This window comes from Crassostrea angulata, chromosome 7, assembly GCF_025612915.1.
Source record: "Crassostrea angulata isolate pt1a10 chromosome 7, ASM2561291v2, whole genome shotgun sequence".
Classification (NCBI taxonomy): Eukaryota; Metazoa; Mollusca; class Bivalvia; order Ostreida; family Ostreidae; genus Magallana; species Magallana angulata.
In genome coordinates this window covers 28,087,248-28,107,800 of record NC_069117.1, presented here as the reverse complement: position 1 = coordinate 28,107,800, position 20,553 = coordinate 28,087,248, and the positions used below count along the sequence as shown (strand labels likewise).

The 20,553-nt window shown below is 33.6% G+C and overlaps 1 protein-coding gene across 1 annotated transcript; it reads right to left on the bottom strand.

The window, feature by feature from the left end:
* Positions 1-18,495: 18,495 nt before the first annotated feature.
* Positions 18,496-20,181, bottom strand: LOC128191276 (uncharacterized protein K02A2.6-like). The gene has a single exon (XM_052863360.1). The coding sequence runs from the start codon at positions 20,179-20,181 to the stop codon at positions 18,496-18,498; it is 1,686 nt and encodes a 561-aa protein (XP_052719320.1).
* Positions 20,182-20,553: the final 372 nt, after the last annotated feature.

Sequence of the window (20,553 nt, the reverse complement as noted above, 5' to 3'; positions counted from 1 at the left end):
GTACAAAGAGGATTGTTTTAGAGTGTCATTCATCTGGAGTAGGACTGTATGTTTCGATTAATAGTATTCTTTTGATATAAATTATTAATGTAAAGCTGGCGTAAGTTGCAATTGTTTAACTAGATAAAAAATCAAATTTTATTACATTTCTTTCACTGATCTGAAAGCCTTATATGCTGGTTTTTTCTCCTTTTTTTGGTTTTTTTTTATTGTTTAAAACTTATTAACGAAATATTCAACCACATTGCGCTCTGTTCATTTGACTTAATGTAACTGGGTTTCTTCCATTACAGCCAACACTTTTTCGGGTATATCCGACAATACTCGGAAAAATACACTAAATGTATCAGTATTTAATTTTATCAGGTGCTTCTAATTATAATTCTACTGGTTGCATTCATTAAAAGCCAATTAACTTTTAACATAGTAGGTAAGATATTTTCCCAATTGATTTTAAGGTTTTTTAAAAAGAAGTTGTAATGGTAGCCTACGCAACACAGCAGTTTATATTTAGTTCTGTCTTCGAAATTTTTTCAATAGAATATGAAAACAATCTTTTTTCTTATTTTAAATTTCATTTAGATATCTAAAATTATTTACTTTCAACATTTTGATGGTCAGTGTTGTAAATAAAAAAAATTGTATTTAAATGTTTTTAACGCCATTTTGAAAAAAGGGCAGCATGGAAAAGAGACGTCTTTCTCGTTTCAATTTATTACATTACTATACTCATATTCTTGTTATTTTAAGTGTTTTATTGTAAATAATTTGTAATAAAATATTTTATTTGTAGATTTTCAGATAGCACTTCGTCAAGAAAACAAGGAACTTCGAAGAATCCTTTATTGTAGACGATGTAGAAGGCATCTTAGATCCTGTCTTTTTCTTCCATGTCGCCATCTCTTGTATTGCTGGGATTGTGGTGAACTTTTCAGATATTGTGAGGTGTGCCGTGAATTTATCATGCAACGATTACATGTGATTATATAATACCAGGATATTCTCTGCTAGACTGACCACATTTCCGGTGAAAATCATTGACTGTTGCATTCAACCCTTGATTGTGACAGTTATATTTCGCAAAATACTTTTTAATTCAAAATTTCATAATTTGAAGTCCAGCAACTAGTTTGTTTGCCGAAGATATATGACAAGAATGAATAAAAACATTTGCTTATTTTACAAAAAGGATGAACTTATTAAAATCAGTGAATATTTTAAAGGCTCTGCAGTAGGTTAACAATGTTTGCATACTTTGATTACTATTTCTATTTTGTTGCACATATATATTAATACACACGAAATACCTTAATGTGTACATTTAAAAAAAAAGAGTTTTCAATTTTTGCTGTTTGCTGGATAATAGGTCATTATATTTATTAGAAACATCAAGTTCAATTAAATTGCTTAATTCTTCTTTTCATGTTCGTCACTTTTCTTATTACAAGAAGTAGACAATTGCAAGGAGTCTTTCTATGAATCATAATCCGTGGTATTATTCATATTACTGGTATATGGTAAATTTACTGAATCAACAATCATTTTATGCAATTGTCAACACATGTTTACACTTTTTATTGACCAAAGCTTTTCTGAGATTTATTGCACAGTAATTCATTACATGTATGTTTAAAAATGTTTAGCAACATATAATATAACATGTATTAATGAGTCCGACCCATTCATTCCTTTGCAAGTCGTCGGTTTTCTTTGCTATGTTTATATACCTTATACTTATATCTAAAAAGACAACAAATTCCGTTAAAGCCAAACAATTTTCTTTTAAAAGAAAAAACATATCCTTCTTTAACTTACTACCCAACCTATTCAATCTTCCATTGTGCTTTTATGATCAACTGTTATCCATTACGATAAAATAGAGAGATTTGAATATTAGATTGGTTTATTTGAATTTCACATCATTATAGTATTTTCCACTTATTAGTCATTTATACAATTTCAAGTTTTCTGAAAAAAAAATATCTTTCAAGATTTATTTACTAGTTGTGCATAAATAGATCACGATGCTAGATGTTTCTACCAAGAAGTCCATCTAGATTTTACAAGATTTGAAATGAAAAGAGCAAAAGATTATAATTAAAGGGACATAAGTTCCATTTTCAAATTCTTTTTTTAATGCCTATAATGATTTATGTAGGTATTTCTAAGGCATCGCTACAACAGGAATGTCTACGACTGATTTTCTTGAATTCATGGATCTACCATCCCCAGGGCGCCATAGGTGGAGCCAAATACAGGCACGTAGCATCGTTTTTGAAAGTGGGGGGGCCAGACCCATCCAAAAAATCTTGACAAGCAAAAGAAAAAAAAAGGAAAAATTTAAAGTTTCCAAAAATCTTCAAAATCCTAATCCGTGGGGGGGGGGGGGGAGGGGGGGATGGGGAGGGGGGGGGGAGGGGGGGATGGGGACTCAACTATACTTCCAAAAAAAATTCTTCCCTACCAAAATTTTTTTCCCCCTCCAAATCATGAAATTCCTAATCCGTGGGGGGGGGGGGGGGGGGGGGGGGTAATATTCTATTTGACTACTCATTTCCTTTTTTTCATATCAATTTTTTACTAACTTCAAAAAAAGTGGGGGGCCAACTCCATTATAATTCATTTTTTTATATGTAAATTTTAAACAAATTTGTTGCTGCGAGAAAAAGTGGGGGGGGGGGGGCAGGCCCCCCTGGCCCCCCCTGATGCTACGTGCCTGAAATATGCAAATTTCAAAAGCTTCTTTAACCCCACGCATGCAGGAAAGAAACTAAATTCATTATTATAATGTTCATACGGCCTTTTATTAAAATTATGAAATTCATGGCCCCTGGGTCCGGGGTTTAGACCCTTTTGTAGGGCCAATATGGCCATATGGTGAAAATGTATTAAATTTTAAAATATCTTCTTTACTACATGTACCATATATATGGGGAAAAATTAAATGCATGGTTATGATTTCCATGAGGCCCTCTACCAAAGTTGTGAAATTATGGCACCTGGGTCAGGATTTCAGGGCCTAGTTCAAGACCAATATGGCCATATAGGAACAAGAGGCCAATTGGCCTTAACGGTCACCAGCTGAGTAGCATATAACCCATACACAAACTTGTCGAGGAGTCTCATATATGCATTTAATTAATTACGTTTCATTCTGGAGTAGAAAAATTATAAATTTGTAATGACGACCACCTCCCTGTCTGAAATCTTTCAAAAAGAACTATGAAACCTATAATTTTGGCAAAAAACTTAAAGATCTGGTCTACAAAATCATGAAATCAGTTTTCCTTTCAGGTGTGAGGGAGTAAAGAGGATATTTTTTAACATTATATGCATTAACACCTATACATTCATTTTGGCCCTGCCCTAGAGTCAAAATCCATACTCCAGGGAACATGAAAATTTAAATTTCAGTAGAGGACTTCCTGGTAAACTGGTAAACATAATTGTAAGTCAGTTTTTAATACAGATGTGTGAGAATAGATAAGAAAAATTTTAAACATTATATGCATTAACACTATATTGCCATATTGCCGACCTCTCCCCCCCCCCCCCACCTCATGTCCTGAACCCCTGACCCAGAGGCCTTGAATTTCACTATTTAGGTAGAGGAGTTAGTGGTGGACATCATAACCATTTATTCAGTTTTTGGCCCACGTGTGGGAGTAGAGAAGAAGATTTTCTCAGATTTAATACATTTTAACTATATGGCCATATTGGCCCCACCCTAGAGCCTGACCCAGGGGTCATTAATTTCACAATTCTGGTAGAGGGCCTCATGGACATCATAACCAGGTATTTATAGTTTTAAACAAATATATATGGGAGTGGAGAAGATGATTTTCTAAGATTTAATATATTTTTACGATAGGGTCATATTGGCCCCACCCTAGAGCCTGAACCCATGACCCAGGGGTCATGAATTTCACAATATTGGTAGAGGGCCTCATGGATATCATAATCATGCATTTAATTTTTAACAAATGTATATGGGAGTAGAGAAGAAGATTTTCTAAGTTTTAATACATTTTAACTATATGGCCATATTGGCCCCACCCTAGGGCCTGAACCCCTGACCCAGGGGTCATGAATTTCTCTATATTGGTAGAGGGCATCATGGACATCATAATCATGCATTTAGTTTTTAACAAATATAAATGGGAGTGGAGAAGAAGATTTTCTAAGATTTAATATATTTTACTATATGGCCATATTGGCCCCACCCTAGAGCCTGAACCCCTGAACCAGAGGCCATGAATTTCACAATTTTGTAGAAGGCTTCATGGACATCATATCCATGTATTCAGTTTTTTCCTCACATGTGTGGAAGTAGAGAAGAAGATTTTTGAAAATTTGACTTTTTTTTTTTGCATATTTGGCGGCGCCCGTGGCACCCCAGGGGTAGTAGAGCCATGAATTTCACAATTTAGATTTTTCCTACCACAGAGATGCTTCACACCAAAAATGGTAACGATTTGCCTTGTAGTTTTCGCGAAGAAGTTGGAAATGTAAAATTGTTAACGCACGACGACGAACGAAGACCAGGTGACCTAAAAATCTATTACAGCTTTCAAAATCCTCTTTTCTACTCCCATTTACATTTAAGAAAGAAATAAATGCATTGTTATGATGTCCATAAAATCCTCTACTTAAATTGTAAAAATGTTAACCCCCTGCGTCAGGGGTACAGATCCTAGGACAGGGCTAACATAGCCTAAAGTGAAAATTTATAAGATCATTAAAAAGATTTTTCTCCCCTTCCATATATGTTTGTGAAAAACTTATTGCATGGTCATGATGTCCTCGAAGTTCTCTACCTAAATTGTGAAATTTATAGCCTCTTGGTCAGAAGGCTCAGGCGCTAGGGCAGGGACAAATATGGCGACGTAATAAAAACATATCAAATTTAAAACAATCTTCTTCTCTACTACCATATAATAATTATATTAAATTTAAAACAATCTTCTTCTCTACTACCATATAATAATTATATGAGGTTATAATGTCCATGAAACCCTCTACCTTAATTGTGTAGTTTACGGCCCCTGGATCAGACGTTCAAGCCCTAAGGCGTGGCCAATGAGGTCAAATAGTGAAAATGTATTGATTTAAGTTATTCAATGTATAACAACCACATTTTGTACCTAATAAATGAATGGCCCAATATTCTTAATCATGATATCATTTTGAAGGTATTATCAAATAAAAATACTCCACCAAAGGAATTTTCAAAATTTTGATTATGATCCATCTAATTACACCTGGAATTTTGCATTGAAGTCTATGGGCCACGTATGTTCTTAAGATATTGTAAAAAGTAACTTAAAATTCACAAAACTGTCTTGGTTAATACATTCATAAACTTTCTCTTTAAATTAAATTTTTTTTATCAAGGGGAGACAACTCTTTAAAAACAATTTAGGTGCAAAATGACTGGCTCCTTATATGTTGTCTGTCATGTGAATTTGGTTCATTTCACTTTCATAGTTATCTAGCAATATATATTTAATAAGTTTAAAATGATTCAAAATTGTTCAATATCCCTCCATTATACATTGAATATCTTCATATTTTTTGTATCTGTACTATTACTGTCCTGGGAGATAAAGTCGTGCATTGGTTTTATGCTATCAAAGTATTCTTATGTTAAATTGTGAAATTCACTGCCCAGGATATGGGGCAGAAGTTAAGGCTTTTTTAAGGGGGGGGGGCGGAAAAATTAATTAATTTTTAAAGGCAGAGAGGGGGGTGTTATGGCCTTTTATTGAACATGTAATTTTTCCTACGACAGGTGTTATGTGTCATAAAATTTAACTTCATCCTGAAAACTATATAATGAATTGTCATTTGCTTTGCCAAAATTGTTTAACATTAAATTTAATACATGTACTGTTTTAGGATATCTACTCCTTTACATTGTATGCTTGTAGAAATAAGTTATGTGCATTATAAATGAAATTATAACTTTAATTAAAGATTATCCATTAAACGCCTGCAAGCTTCTTATTACGAAAAAGTTTGGCCCCTGGAGCTAAGGTATAGATAATTCCGAGATTCCTCCGACTCTTGAACATTAGACCCCCCCCCCCTCCCCATGAAAGAATATTTTTCAAGCACCAGACAATAAAACCAGGTTAACAATCAAAGGAGTCTCAGATTAGGTTGTAGACTTCAAAATAAGACTTAAAGGGGCATGGTCACGATTTTCGTCAAATATTATTTCTCCAATTTTAATATTTACAATGCTTCAGTAAGGCATTTTTAATATGCAACCAAAATTTGAATGTCATTTGTTGAGTTATAAGCGAGTTACAGAGCATACAATTCTTTGCTAGGTAAACAAAGCATTTGTTTACATTTTCAATGTTGAAGTGAAAATTACAGATTTAGACCAAAAATTATTTGTTAAACGTTAGGAACTGTTAATTTATGCTTAGAATGAATAAGAAAATAGACAAATCAGTTTGAAAAAGATGTTTTTGGTATATTTAACATATGTAAACAAAAACAGGGCACGAGCCTTGTTTACATGACAAAGAGTTGTGAGCCCTGTATCTTGCTTATAACTCTACGACTGACTCTCAACACTCATTTTATCATTAGAAATACATTTCTAAAGCATTTTAAATAATAAAAACAAAAAAATCAAATTTGACCAATTCGTGACCATGCCCCTTTAAAATGCAAACGTGAGACTCTCTGATATGTCACTCTGGGGAATTTGGTTACCGTCAACGCCTGAGAGCCTCTTGTTATCTTATTAAATAATTAACGAATTGACAATTTCATTGAGTGGAATGTTGCATTCTATATTTATTAGCCTCTATTATAGATGTTTACCTGGAGACTGGTATCTGATATGAGCTTCACGAGGCTATATCATCATGAAGGAAGGCTGGTGCCATTTCCAGAAGGACTTAGATACACCTTCTATATGTGCGGATAAAGTTAAATTGTAACATATTCCCTCTGTTTTTCTCCTTTATTCCCTCTCCACTACTAAAATTATTATCACTTAAATTGTTCAATAAATCAAAGTGTTAAATTACTTTGTGAGTTATATAAACAATCCGTTGCTTTTGAATCAGCAAATGCAACAATATATTATAACATTCAACTCAAAATACGGCATGCATAAACAAAGAGAGTCTTAAAATTTCAACCATCTGCAATATATAGCTGCCGAGAAATCGAGGACAAAAACGTCTCTGAGAATTTAGACTAAATAAAACAAAGTCGTCATCTAACAGGAAGTTGATGTCCGATTAGTACAAAAACATACGGCATGCCAAATGTTAACATTTCAAGCATCTGCGCTGAATAGTTGCTGAGATATCCTGGAGAAAAATTTAGGCTTAAAGAAAACAAAGTTGTCATTAAACAGGAAGTGGACGTCCGGTTGGTACAAAAATACATGTATATCCCAACCTTTGGCATGGGACAGTGATGAAAAACAAACAAAAGGCTCACAGGCCTTAACGGTCACCTAATTACCATGGCCTTTACGCAGACCTGTTGGACACCCTCATTTATGCATGTATAAGCTTCTTTCTAGATTCAGAAAATCTATATTGTGGTTACTTTAAATATTAAATTTGTTACTTTGGTTAAGCTCATAATACTGCATGACCGGATGTTGAAAAGGTGCAAGACTCTTTTGATAGGAAACGATTTTCCCCTAAGTTGTTCGCTGTCAATGTTGATTCTATATTTTTCATTTATTAAAATGTTTTGAAAGGAATTCAATTTTATTTCTAATAATTCAATGTTATTTCGAAAAATGCACTTTGTTAACAGAAGAAGTAAAGTTAATACAAATGTCTTACACAACCCCATCCCCAGAGGCCAGATAGATATTCTTTCCCAGGATATTTTTTTTAAATGTGTCGACTGCATTTAACCTCACATAATTTGCATTCATTTTATTTTTGCATAAAGGCGTTTAAAGAACAGAAAATCATCCATTGATCAGCTAATTTAAAGAACACACCCCTCCCCCTACCCCATAGATATTTATAGTTATTGTAGACTAGGGACTGAATGTTCTCTCTTAGTATGAAATTCAGTTTCAATTCAGTATTAGGAGAAATAAAAATATATTTTAACATTATAGACAAAGCATATTCATACAACATTATTTTGGCCCTAAGGTCAAACCCCCTATCATAGAGGCCATCAAATATGCAATTTAGGTAGAGGACTATGGTCTTTCATGCAAAGTTTGTGGTGTTTTGGAATTACATTATCTGTCGTCCGTCCGTTTGTCTATGCAATTGTGTCCGGTCGATATCTTTCTTCTGGAGAAACATTAGAATTTATAAATTCCCACAAATATTGTTTTGAAATTAAGAACACTAACAGGAAAAGTGCATAATTCGTGCCCGGTCTATACCTTTCTTATAGAGAAACACGGGAAGTTCCCACTTTACACAGAGATTGCTTTTGACTAGGTTAATTTTCAAAGTTAAAGGTCACTTGAAAATCTCCTTTCTTATTTATTTCGGGTGCTTCACAAAGATTATACATAATAAGTTTATAAAAGTAGTTAACATATATACATGTATTATTCTTGTACTGTTGTTTACACATACATTTGTTTACTGTGAGAAATTCTACAGATGAAGAGATATGGTTATAATCAACAATAAAACAGAACAGATTAACAACTAGACACGATATCGTTGCGAGCAACAAGGAGGTCTTCCGTCCAATTTTTAGAAGGAAATATGACATCATCGACTTTGATTTTCGACAAAAAAAAACATGGAAAACGTAGGGCAGTACTAATGGTTTTTTGTATCGCTTTTTAAAAGCTCTCTTACATTGCTTTTTTAAATACTTGCATTTCTTCCAATTAAGATAAAAAAGATTAAACCTGTTTACCTCTGGCCCCTTAAAAACCATAATGAGGTAAAGCAAGAGGAAATCATTATATTGTTAGGATCTATAAACGTATTATACCTAATTCAGCTTAAATAACCTTTCATAAAATAGCTCTCAGCAAAGGGCTACCGATAAATGACTTTTAAAAGAACCGTTCGGTCCCTTAATTTAAGGGACCAGTCCCTTTTTCTTGAAATCAAATAAAAGGTCATTTAATTCTGAACACATCCCTTATCACCTTATAGGGGCCATGTAACGAAATTTTGAAGGTTGCATATTGTTAAGAACATCATTTTGGACAACTTTTCTTCTGTACTGCATTTCGGAATATTTTTTCTCTCTGAGATATGGGTGATCAAATTTTTGACTTTTGGCCCCTAAAAACCCTTCATTGCATAACACACGATGAAATCATTATATTTGCTTGGATACATAACTGTCAGATAAACATATTTGCTTCTATAACATTTCACAAAATATTCTTCAGTAAAGGGTTACAGATGAAAGATTTAGAGCCCGTTGATCCCCTTATTTAAGCGGCAAGTCCCTTTCTCTTGATATCAAATGAAAAGACATTTAATTCTAAACACATTTTGTCAACAAATGTTTAGAAATTCGTTACCGTTCTGGAGATATATGGGAAAGAACGTTTAGGGGCTGATCCCTTATCTCCTTATAGAGGCCGTTTAACGAAATATTGAAGGTTGCACATTGTTAAGAACATCATTTTAAATAACTTTTCTTCTGTACTGTATTTCAAAATATTTTTCCTTTCTGAGATATGTGTGATCAAAATTTTTGACTTTTGGCCCCTAAAAACCCTTCATTGCATAACACACGATAAAATCATTACATTGCTTGGAATCATAACTGTCAGATAAACATATTTGCTTCTATAACATTTCACAAAATATTCTTCAGCAAAGGGCTACAGTTTAAAGACTTTAGAGCCCGTTGATCCCCTTATTTAAGCAGCCAGACCCTTTTTCTTGATATCAAATAAAAGAACATTTAATTCTAAACACATTTTGTCAACAAATGTTTAGAAATTCGTTACCGTTCTGGAGATATATGGGAAAGAACGTTTTAGGGGCTGATTCCTTATCTCCTCATAAGAGCGTTTAACGAAATATTGAAGGTTGCACATTGTTAAGAACATCATTTTAAACAACTTTTCTTCTGTATTGCTTTACAAAATATTTTTCCTTTCTGAGATATGGGTGATCAAAATTTTGGACTTTTGGTCCATAAAATTACGTAACACATGATAAAATCATTACATTGTTTGGATACATAACTGTAAGATAAACACATTTGCTTCTATAACATTTCACAAAATATCTCTCAGTAAAGGGCTATAGATAAAAAACTTTAGAGCCCTTAGGTCCCCTAATTTTAGGGGCCAGCCCCTTTCTCTTGATATCAAATGAGAGATCTTGTAAATATAAACCTTTATTACATAACATGTCTTAACAAATAAAATTCAGAAAAGAGATAAAGAACACCCGTAAAAATAACGACGTTTTTAAAATCTCAATTTTCCGGTACAGGCGAGCTTCAGCGCCTTTTGAATCAGACAAAAATGAATGCCTAAAGACACATCTACAATCTTTTGACTACAATCCCTGAAAGTTTGTACTTTATATATTCAATCGTTCAGGAGAAGATCCCAGGACAAGCCGGCCCTCTGAAAATTGCTTAAACGGCAATATTTCAAAAACGGAGATGACGTCATCAAATTAAAAAATTACGTATACAGTTTAGATCAGTACCTATTATATCTGAAAGTTTAATGAAAATCGGTTGGGTCGTTTTTTGAGAAATCGCGTGCACAATATTTGTTGGGAAAAAAAAGAAAAATAGCAAAGAAAAAGAAACAGAACGAAACGTTAACCAACCTTTATAAAAAAGAATGTAGAAAATGCACTACTTTTTGAGCTGTGTAATTTTACTTTGCAGCCCCCGTAACCTTACGCAAGTTTCCTCTTATGGGGAAGACAATTTGTGGTCGTATTTCCTAATAATAGTGTTAAAAGTAAGACATCGTTGCAGCAATCGCCCTTCTTCATGAACAGAATAGACCGTCTCCAAGCAATTTGTTGGCCAAATGCCATTTACAAACTTTCCGATTTTTATATTTTATTGCATTATAGGATTTCACAGAAAACGTAATGAACAATGGAGTCAAAGCATATGGACACCTAGGTCACACACAAACATGTAATATTACCTGATACTGAGACGTATTAGAGCCATCGTTGGTAGGATCTCTATCTTGGTAGGATTTCTGTTTTCAGAAGGACCTCATCTAGCCTCAGGAAGACTTCTGACCCCAGAAAGACCGCTACCCTCCTGAGGATCTCTATCCTCTGTAAGATGTCTGTCCTCAGAAAGACCGCTAGCCTCGGGAGGATCTCTATCCTCAGGAAGATCTCTATCCGCAGCAGGGACTACGTCAGAAGCAACGCCGTTATATTCGTCATCACGCCTCTGATATGCCTACATTGTACCAGCAATCTATAATGCAGGTAGTATAAAGTTTATATTGCAATATCTGTAATAATTTGATTTAAAAAAATAAAGATATCAGTCATCAAGTAAAATTGATATCTCTGATTTAGCAAGAAAGGAAATGTGCGTCATATATATATATATATATATATATATATATATATATATATATATATATATACTTAAATAAATAAAACAGAATGCGACAGTCCAAATTAAATAAATTGTTTACTGTTAGCGCTTTCAGCCATGTCGGCTAACAGTAAACGATTTATTTAATTTGGACTGTCGCATTCTGTTTTATTTATTTAAGTATTTTTTGCTGTACCAAGGCTTTATTTATCTACATATATATATATATATATATATATATATATATATATATATATATATATATATATATATATATATATATATATATATATATATATATATATATATATATATATATACACTGCCAAACTACTCTCGAGGGAATACATATCGGAGAAACGGTACAACCTACATCGGCAGAGGACTCAATAAGTATTTTTAGGCGGAGGCAAACCAGGACACGGGACAAAGATTCCAGCGACAACGACAACAACAGCAACAACGAAATGCGTGGATCCAAAAATAATCAATTCGTCCACCAAACAATTATACGAATCCGAAATAAAGCTTCTATCCAAATGATTGAAATACACACCAACCCCAAAAAGTAATAAACAGGAATTAAGAAAAGACCTAAAAGAATACACTCGCAAATTACGTCTGGCCGAATATTTCAATAATACGGAGAGCGAATGAAAATGAAAAAGGAAATGAAAATACTCAATTAGATTTAGTGAAAACTGAATCTAATTTCAACCCAAAGAACGGAAGAAACAACATTCTAGGCACTGTTTGTGAAACGCTCCAGAACTTACCACTAGATAGTACAGAATGTATATCTACTAAACAAAACTTGTCTAAAGAAGAAACCAATGCTTTAAAATCATTAGCGAGTGATGAAAATATTGTAATTAAAGAGGCGGAAAAAGGCGGAGCCGTGGTTATTACATGTATGGACACAGTATATTATCAGCAAAAAATAATGGATATGCTTTCAAACACGGAATTTTATACTGAAATATCTGAAAACCAGGACAAAGCAATCCTACAAAAAATTAAAAAAAAATGGTACTCAAACATTTCTCTACTTTAACAGATATGGAGAAAGAATTTGTCACTGAGTTTGAATATAAAGAAAATTCCTTCTATGGGTTACCAAAAGTTCATAAATCAAAAACAATCAAAGAAGCTATACAAAAACAGAATTCTGAATACATTACTTGTGAACATCCCGCAGATTGTTGGAGGACCTGCAGCACCCACCCAACGACTCAGCAATTTATTGGATATAATTTGAAACCACTATGTCAAAATATAAAAAGTTTCATCCGGGATGACTTTTCTACGACATCTACCGGAACAAGTGGATCCTGATGCTGAACTAGTAAGCTTGGATGTATTCAACTTGTACACTAATATAAGCAGTACACTAGGACTAACAGCTTTTAAAATCTGGATTGATAATTGCAGAACGGACATTGATAACAGATTTACAAAGGAGTTTTTATTGGAGGCTACAGACTTGGTTTTAAAGAATAATATATTTACGTTTAATGGCAAATACTTTCATCAAATTAAAGGTACAGCCAGGGGAACTAAAATAGCCCCAACATACGCTACATTATGCTTAGGATTTTTAAAAGAAAGTCTGTATAAAAAGACAAATGAAGAATTCGGTGAAGAATTCAGCCAGACTCTAAAAAAGAACTGGAAAATATATCTAGATGATTGTTTCATCATATGGAATAAAGGAGACTCGGAATTACAAAGGTGGAAAAATATTCTTAATGATCTGAATACAGATATTAAATTCACATTAGAAAAAAGTTCCACAAAAATTCCGTTTTTAGATGTTCTAGTCAAGAAGGAAAATGATAAATTTCTACAGATATATTCTACAAGAGTACAGATACTCATCAATATCTGCATTTTGGATCGTCCCATCCACGACATATAAAGAGGGCCATCCCTTACAACCTTGCCAGGAGAATATGTACTATTAATAGTCAGTGATGAGGAATGAATTTCTTAACGTTTTTGATTTTACGACATTACGGAAATCTTTATTATATTATTAGTAGTTTCGTCACGCACGAGTGACTTGGCGCCTAGTATAAATAGTTTTTCATGTGTGATTTTGGTCATTGCGACGTTCGTTACAAGATTGTTAGGAGTTGATAGTATCCCTCCCTGCCCGCCCTGTACACTGTATTGCACCACTGTTTGTCTATATGGTATGCGATTATTATATATATACGTTTTGTGTCTTAATGTTATTTAATGCGGTCTTGTAACGAACGCACATAACCTATTTCATTTTGTTGGTTTTTTTTAAAATTAGACAAGAAAAGATTTATTTTCGGAGGAGTGAAATGAGGGAGAAAATAAAAAAAGCAATCAACGTCTCAACGAATTTAAACAATTTTTGACTGACTAACATTACCCTATCAACATTATCAATGACGGAATAATGAAGGCCAAAGAAATATATAGACATGATCTTATTAATCCAATTTTACGGAACAACAAGGAAACTAATAGAATATTACCGCTTGTTACTACCCATAACCCTAGAAACCCGAATATAGCTCCGGTGGTCAATCATCTCAACGGAGTTATCAAAACAGATGAAGATATGGCTCGCGTTTTATCTAAATTTAAGTTTATTAACAGTAAAAGGCAACTTGAAGCTCGATTGACTTCAGAGGAAAACGATTCCGCATATATTCGGACATGTCATGTCAATCCAAAAATTTAATATATACGATTATATGTGATGGTTGCAACAAATTTTACATCGGCGAATCATGGACTATGTTATTAACAAGAATCCGGGTGCATAAACAGCAGATTAAAGACCCAGAGTACCGAAAAATGAAACTCAGTGAGCGCATTGATGTATGCGGACGCGGTCAATTTAAAGTGTTTCTTTTTAATAAACTATTTACAGAGAGTGCAACGGAAAGAAGAGAAAAAGAAAAACATTTTATTCAAACTTTAAAACCTTGCCTCAACAGACTGCTATAATTTAACTTCTTTGTTTATTGTGTATATATTTCATTGAATTCCGCTATAGATTACGCGGCAATATCCCTCTACAATTTTAACTATGACGTCATTGTATTGTAGATGTTACTGTTATTTAAAAAACGTGTGAAGGAAATGAAAGCGCTAACGTTTTACTCTGTGTTGTCTTTATTTTTTAGATTTCACTATATATATATATATATATATATATATATATATATATATATATATATATATATATATATATATATATATATATATATATATATATGTATATATATATATATATATACTTTTACCCGTGCGTGCACGGGTTGACTTTGCATATGATATCGGGCATTTACAAAATATATACATCGAAACACCGTATATTGTTGACATTTGCATAACGAAATTTCAAGCCTACAATAATGCTAGTAATTTCACTACACTCTGCTGAGTTGGAATAATTTAATCTAACTGTGTCTCGGGAAATGCCTTCATCACAGTCAAAATGCCTCCATCGTGGGAACCCACGGGTTTTCTATCCGTTACACTGAAGTGTAACGGATAGAAAACCCGTGGGTTCCGACGATGAAATGCCTCCCATATACCCGTAATGTAGCAGAAATTTAAAATTGCTGAATAGCTCAAAAGCGATTATGGAGAAAATTAAGTTACATTGAATATAACAGTCAAATTTTTCACAAAAACCATTTTGAAGCTGTAAATACCTTTCCTCGAAAAGTTTTAATATATAATTGCAGAATCTAACATATTTCAACAACGTTTTTTATACATCTTGTTGACATTCAAAACTCTCGCGATTTTTTCTAGTAAATGCAGTGTCTTAGAGTTATCTCCCGTATTTTCTTTGATGAACATAAAAAAATTCCAATGAAAATTAACACACATTTGTTTTATCGTTTCCAAGTTTATCCAAGTAAATATGATATTGTGGAAACATAAAATAGAGAGCCTTTAGTGATTTAGCGTGAATGTAATGCGCATGCGCAAGATTATAAAATCCAAAAAATTCAGATAATTTCCGGAATTTTTTTGAGGAATTTTCGTTGATTATTAATTTAAGAAGCCTGATTGAGAAAAAATAAAAAACAAATTGGTAATCTTCAAGTACCAATGATGTTTAAAATATATAAAACAAAAGACAGTACTCTTCCGATATATCGGTATTAAAGCTAAAAAATCCGAGTCTATTATTTTTTTTATAGTAGTATAGATATATATAAACAAGATATCTGTGAGCTAATGCTCAATAGCGTTTAATTTACCTGAGTTCCTGTGCATTCCGTCCTGGATAGTTCTTTCCATCAAAAATAAATTATCACCATTTTGTATATTAATTTTTTTTATTAACCATAGATTTTCGGTCCAGAGTATCTGCCAGCGATGCATGATGAATTCGTCCTACACTTTTCGCCATTACGTTAATTAGTCATCCCGCGTTCTTGGTTACCCCGTTCTGGAACGTTCTATCCAATTCTCTCACCAGAAGTCATGCTTTTCAAGCGTCTTTCCATTAAAACTAAAATTGTGAAACGAACTGTCTTATTTATTTAACATTTGTCAAAACTTAACGTCAATGTATACTTTAAGTAAGTCCTTAATGGATATATTTACTCTTTTCGTAATCATGTAATATTATTTCATGGCAAGTATATGTTTTGATGCTGACTTCCACTGACTTGGATCCGCCAAAGCGTGTACACCACCTTACTCTCATTTTTTTGTTATTTCGGGCTGGTTTATTGAAAATAAAAGTAGGTTTTTGAATAACTTCACAATAATTACTTATCAGATGCAGTTCAGTTATCAGTTATAGCTTACGGACATCATCTTACACGTGTTGAAATACCAATAGTATAAGCAGTTACTCTGGTCCAGACATTTTGTAATATTTGGAAAAAGTCTTAATTTTTAAGTATAGATATTTTGCTATCATTACTGCCAGTAATTGATTTTTTTTCTTTTACAAATTCCGCGTTTTGTTAAGCACCAGTGACATTCTAATCGTTTTTTAATTTCCTTAATTAAATCTCTTTCATGTTGATCTTCACTACATTATATCCGGGGTTTTATTTAATATTCCCCAGTGACATTACGAAGGATTTACAGCAGTTAGCTTTAGCTCACTCTTGTAAATCTTTTGTCCTACAAAAAATATATATTGATCAACTCTATTGAAGAACTTTAACATAGTTTATCGGACAAAATAACTGCAAATTATTAATCAAAAATTGTTAAATTTCTAATTGGTTATATTGATATCTTATTATTACCATAGTAATATCATATTGATTTGTGTTTATTTGATGGGAGGTTTGTTTGCAATGTGTTCAAGCGTTTAATTATTTTCATGACATCCCGAAATATCTAATTTGGATTTCGAGCAGTCGGATAATTAGACTAAGTAAACATAGATTGGAAACAGAAACAAGGTTTAAAGATAAGTATATATACTTCTTTATTTATTGACAATTCATTTTTAAAATGAGATGTTTTATACATCTTAAGGCAGTAGACAAAGTTTTAAAAAGCATAAAATGCAACATTATCATCTCAGATCACATTTTAAATCCACTAACCAGCTAGTGTGCGTTTTGGGAAAACTAGAAAAGTTCATGCTTAAGCAATCTGTGATTTGTAAATAAAACATCTGTTTAATATTAAATTCAAGTAAAAATAGTAGCAATCTACACCCCAAAGGATCAGAAAAATGTAGTCACAATGGCTTATAAATCATTTCTAATCAAGTGACCATAAAGTTAACTAAAAACTTAACTTTCATTTTAGAGAAAATATATTTGGACCTTCAAAAGTAATGTTTAAGAGTTATTAGTTCAATTAATATTTATAATATATGAAATAAACTAATTCTGGTGGGGTCTATAATATGAATTCGGACCTTTTCTCCGTTCATTTAAAAAAAAAAACCTACTAAAAACTCATTCTGACTGATCATTTGTAAGTCTTGATTTTCCGCTTTGAGTAGTGTCTCATCAATCGCTTGAAAAGTGTAGAGTGGTCATTTCCAGATATCTACTTCAGAATATTTTTTCACCTTCAATACAAAAGCGTACATTCTGTTCCTCTGATACTGGTATAATTTCATAGCAAATTGAACCCATATTTGTTTACGTCTGCCTCTGTATCTAAAAATAGTCATACTTCAGAAATTTAAAATGGCGTAATTTCTAAATATGGCTGAAGAACGATGTATAATGAGAAATGCGGTGGTTAAAGCCTAAAAATATATTAATATTTCGTCAACATTGCAAAAAATGACACATATGGCTCAACACTGTAAATTATATATTAGATAAAATTGCTTTTATTATACAATATAAGAATTAATAATTAGTTCTAGTTTTTACCGAAACTTCGTCAACGTATCTTAATAAGCATGGGTGTGAAAAATCAACAATTTTAAAGTATTCTATAGCTATCTTTTCTAATGCATTCACAGAAATAAGCAAATCTAATAACGTTTTGAAATAAGCTTAGGAAATGAATGGATTGTTAAGTTTTGCCTTTTAAACTTTTTAGTGTTAAGCGTTGAAAACCAAATGCAGGAGGTACAAAAAGTGGAGGAAAAAGTAAAACGAACGAGATATTGCTTTAAGTTCTTTCCTGTTGACACCTCGCTCATTGCACCTCATGTGACAGTTGGAATGAGTTAACAATCCGATTTGTGAGCAAAGAACATATACAGGCTTGTAGCACAATCACAATCAAGATGGCGATGAGAACCAATTCAGTCTAATACATGTAATTATAAAGAGTTATTGTTCTTGGATTTACAATATGTGACATCTCCCCTTTTAAGTAAATTCTGCACTCAAAATATGTTTGGAAATAATTTCACAGTACAGGCTATATAAACAGATCTCAATAATGTCTTTTTTCTTCTTTTTTTTTCTTTTTTTTAACTATCAACTACAAACAACACAACTAGTAAACTATTAAAATATGCAACAGAAATTAGCACTCAGTAACCAGTGTGCTAGGTGGTTTGATCACGCGACCATTAGATGTGGTAAAACTACTTGGCACGTCAAGTTTTCCAGAATGAGCGCTAGAATCATTAGGCAGGTTATTTGGAAATGAACAATTTTCACTTTGGGTTGATTCCTCAGCGTCTTCCTGTTGTTCTGTGTTTCGTTCCTTTGTTTTGATGAGGTCTCTGCGGTTTCTCCTCAATGTTGAATTTTCATGCGATACGAAATATGATCTTGGCGTTTCTGCAGGTCTAACCACTTTTCCTGGTGTTTTGATGGACTGTCCTGGATTTCTTAAGCGTACAGTGTCTCCAATTTCAAGCGGTTTGAGTGGTTTGGAGTTGCGATCATAGAAAGACTTTTGCGTGTCTTTGAGGTTCTGGAGCTCTTCGAGAACTTTCTCTGTATTATATCCCATTGGTCGCAGGCTGGATTTCACGGTTGGTATAAGAGTTCTCGTGTTCCGTCCAAGTAGAAGTTGTGCAGGGGAAAATTTCACTCCTGAAATTTTCGAGTTCCTTAACTCCATGAGTGCGAGATAAGGATCCTTGTTGTCATCCTGGGCTTTTCTGAAAATGTTTTTGATTGTCTGAACAGCTCTTTCAGCCATACCATTGCTCTGTGGGTATCTCGGCGATGATGTTGTATGTTGGAAGTCATATTCCTTAGCAAATTGTCGGAATTCATAGTTTGCAAACTCAGGTCCATTGTCGCTGATGAACTCCTCAGGGATTCCTTGTCGTGCGAAATGCTGTTTCAGTATGTTAATAATTGTAGCAGCTTTCCCATCTGGTAAGCGATTCACTTCAATGAACTTTGAGAAGTAATCAACTGTTATGAGATATCTTGCGTTTCCGAAAAACATAATGTCTGCTGCCACTTTCTGCCATGGATATCCTGGGATCTCATGTGATATCATTGGCTCTTTCTGTTGACAGTTTCGGTATCGGTTGCAGATATTACACTGTTCTATCAAGTCTTTCAGCTGTGTGGTAATCCCTGGCCAAAACAGTGTTGACTTCGCTCTTTGTATGCATTTCTCTTGTCCCAGGTGACTGCTGTGTAGGATTTTCAACATCTCTGGTCGAAGCTTCTCTGGTGTAATAATGCGGTCTCCTTTCAACAATAAGCCATCAACAATGCTGATTTCATCTCTAAAATTCCAATAGGGAGTAAGTTCACTATCCAAGTCTCTCTTGTTTGTCGGCCATCCCTGTAGAACTGGATCCTTTAGTTTCATGAGAAGCGGGTCTTTTGTAGTTTCACTCTGAAAAAGTGTCACTTTTTCATGGCTTACTGGAATAGTGTCAATGACATGTACTTCAAATTGCTCCTCAAGATTACCAACTTGTTCAAATCCTTTGGATCTAGACAATGTGTCCGCAATATAAAGTTCCTTGCCAGCTTTGTATTTCACTACTATGTCATGTTGCTGGACTTTTAACATCATGCGTTGTAGTCGAGGTGGTGCACTGGATAAGGGTTTCTTGAATAGGCTCTCTAGTGGTTTGTGATCGGTTTCGACTAAAACAGTTTTTCCATACACATATTCATTGAACTTCTGTAGTCCATACACAATTCCAAGCATCTCTTTTTCAATTTGTGCATAATTTCTCTCGGCTGTATTCAAGGCTCTAGATGCGTAAGCCACCGGTTGCTCTCTTTGCATGATGCAAGCACCTAATCCAAAAGATGATGCATCTACGGATAATGTGATGTCATCACTGACATCAAAGTATTTCAGTGTAGGAGTTGAGGTGATTGCTTCCTTTAAGTCATTGAAGGCTCTCTCTTGGGCCTCGTCCCAGTGCCAGTCTACTTCATTTTCCAACAACTGTCTCAGTGGTTAATTTCGTGCCGACAGATTTGGAATGAACTTGCCCAAATAGTTTATCATTCCCATGAATCGCTGCAACCCCTTCTTATTTTCTGGTGTTGGAATTGTCAAAATTGCTTTGATCTTGTCGTCACTGGGCTTTACACCTTCTGCACTAAAAATATGTCCAACATATTCAACTTCTTTCTTGTTGACTTTACACTT

Bases quoted from the DNA above. Each gene is read 5' to 3' on its own strand.
- LOC128191276 (XM_052863360.1), bottom strand. From the start codon at position 20,181: ATGCAAAGAGAGCAACCGGTGGCTTACGCATCTAGAGCCTTGAATACA.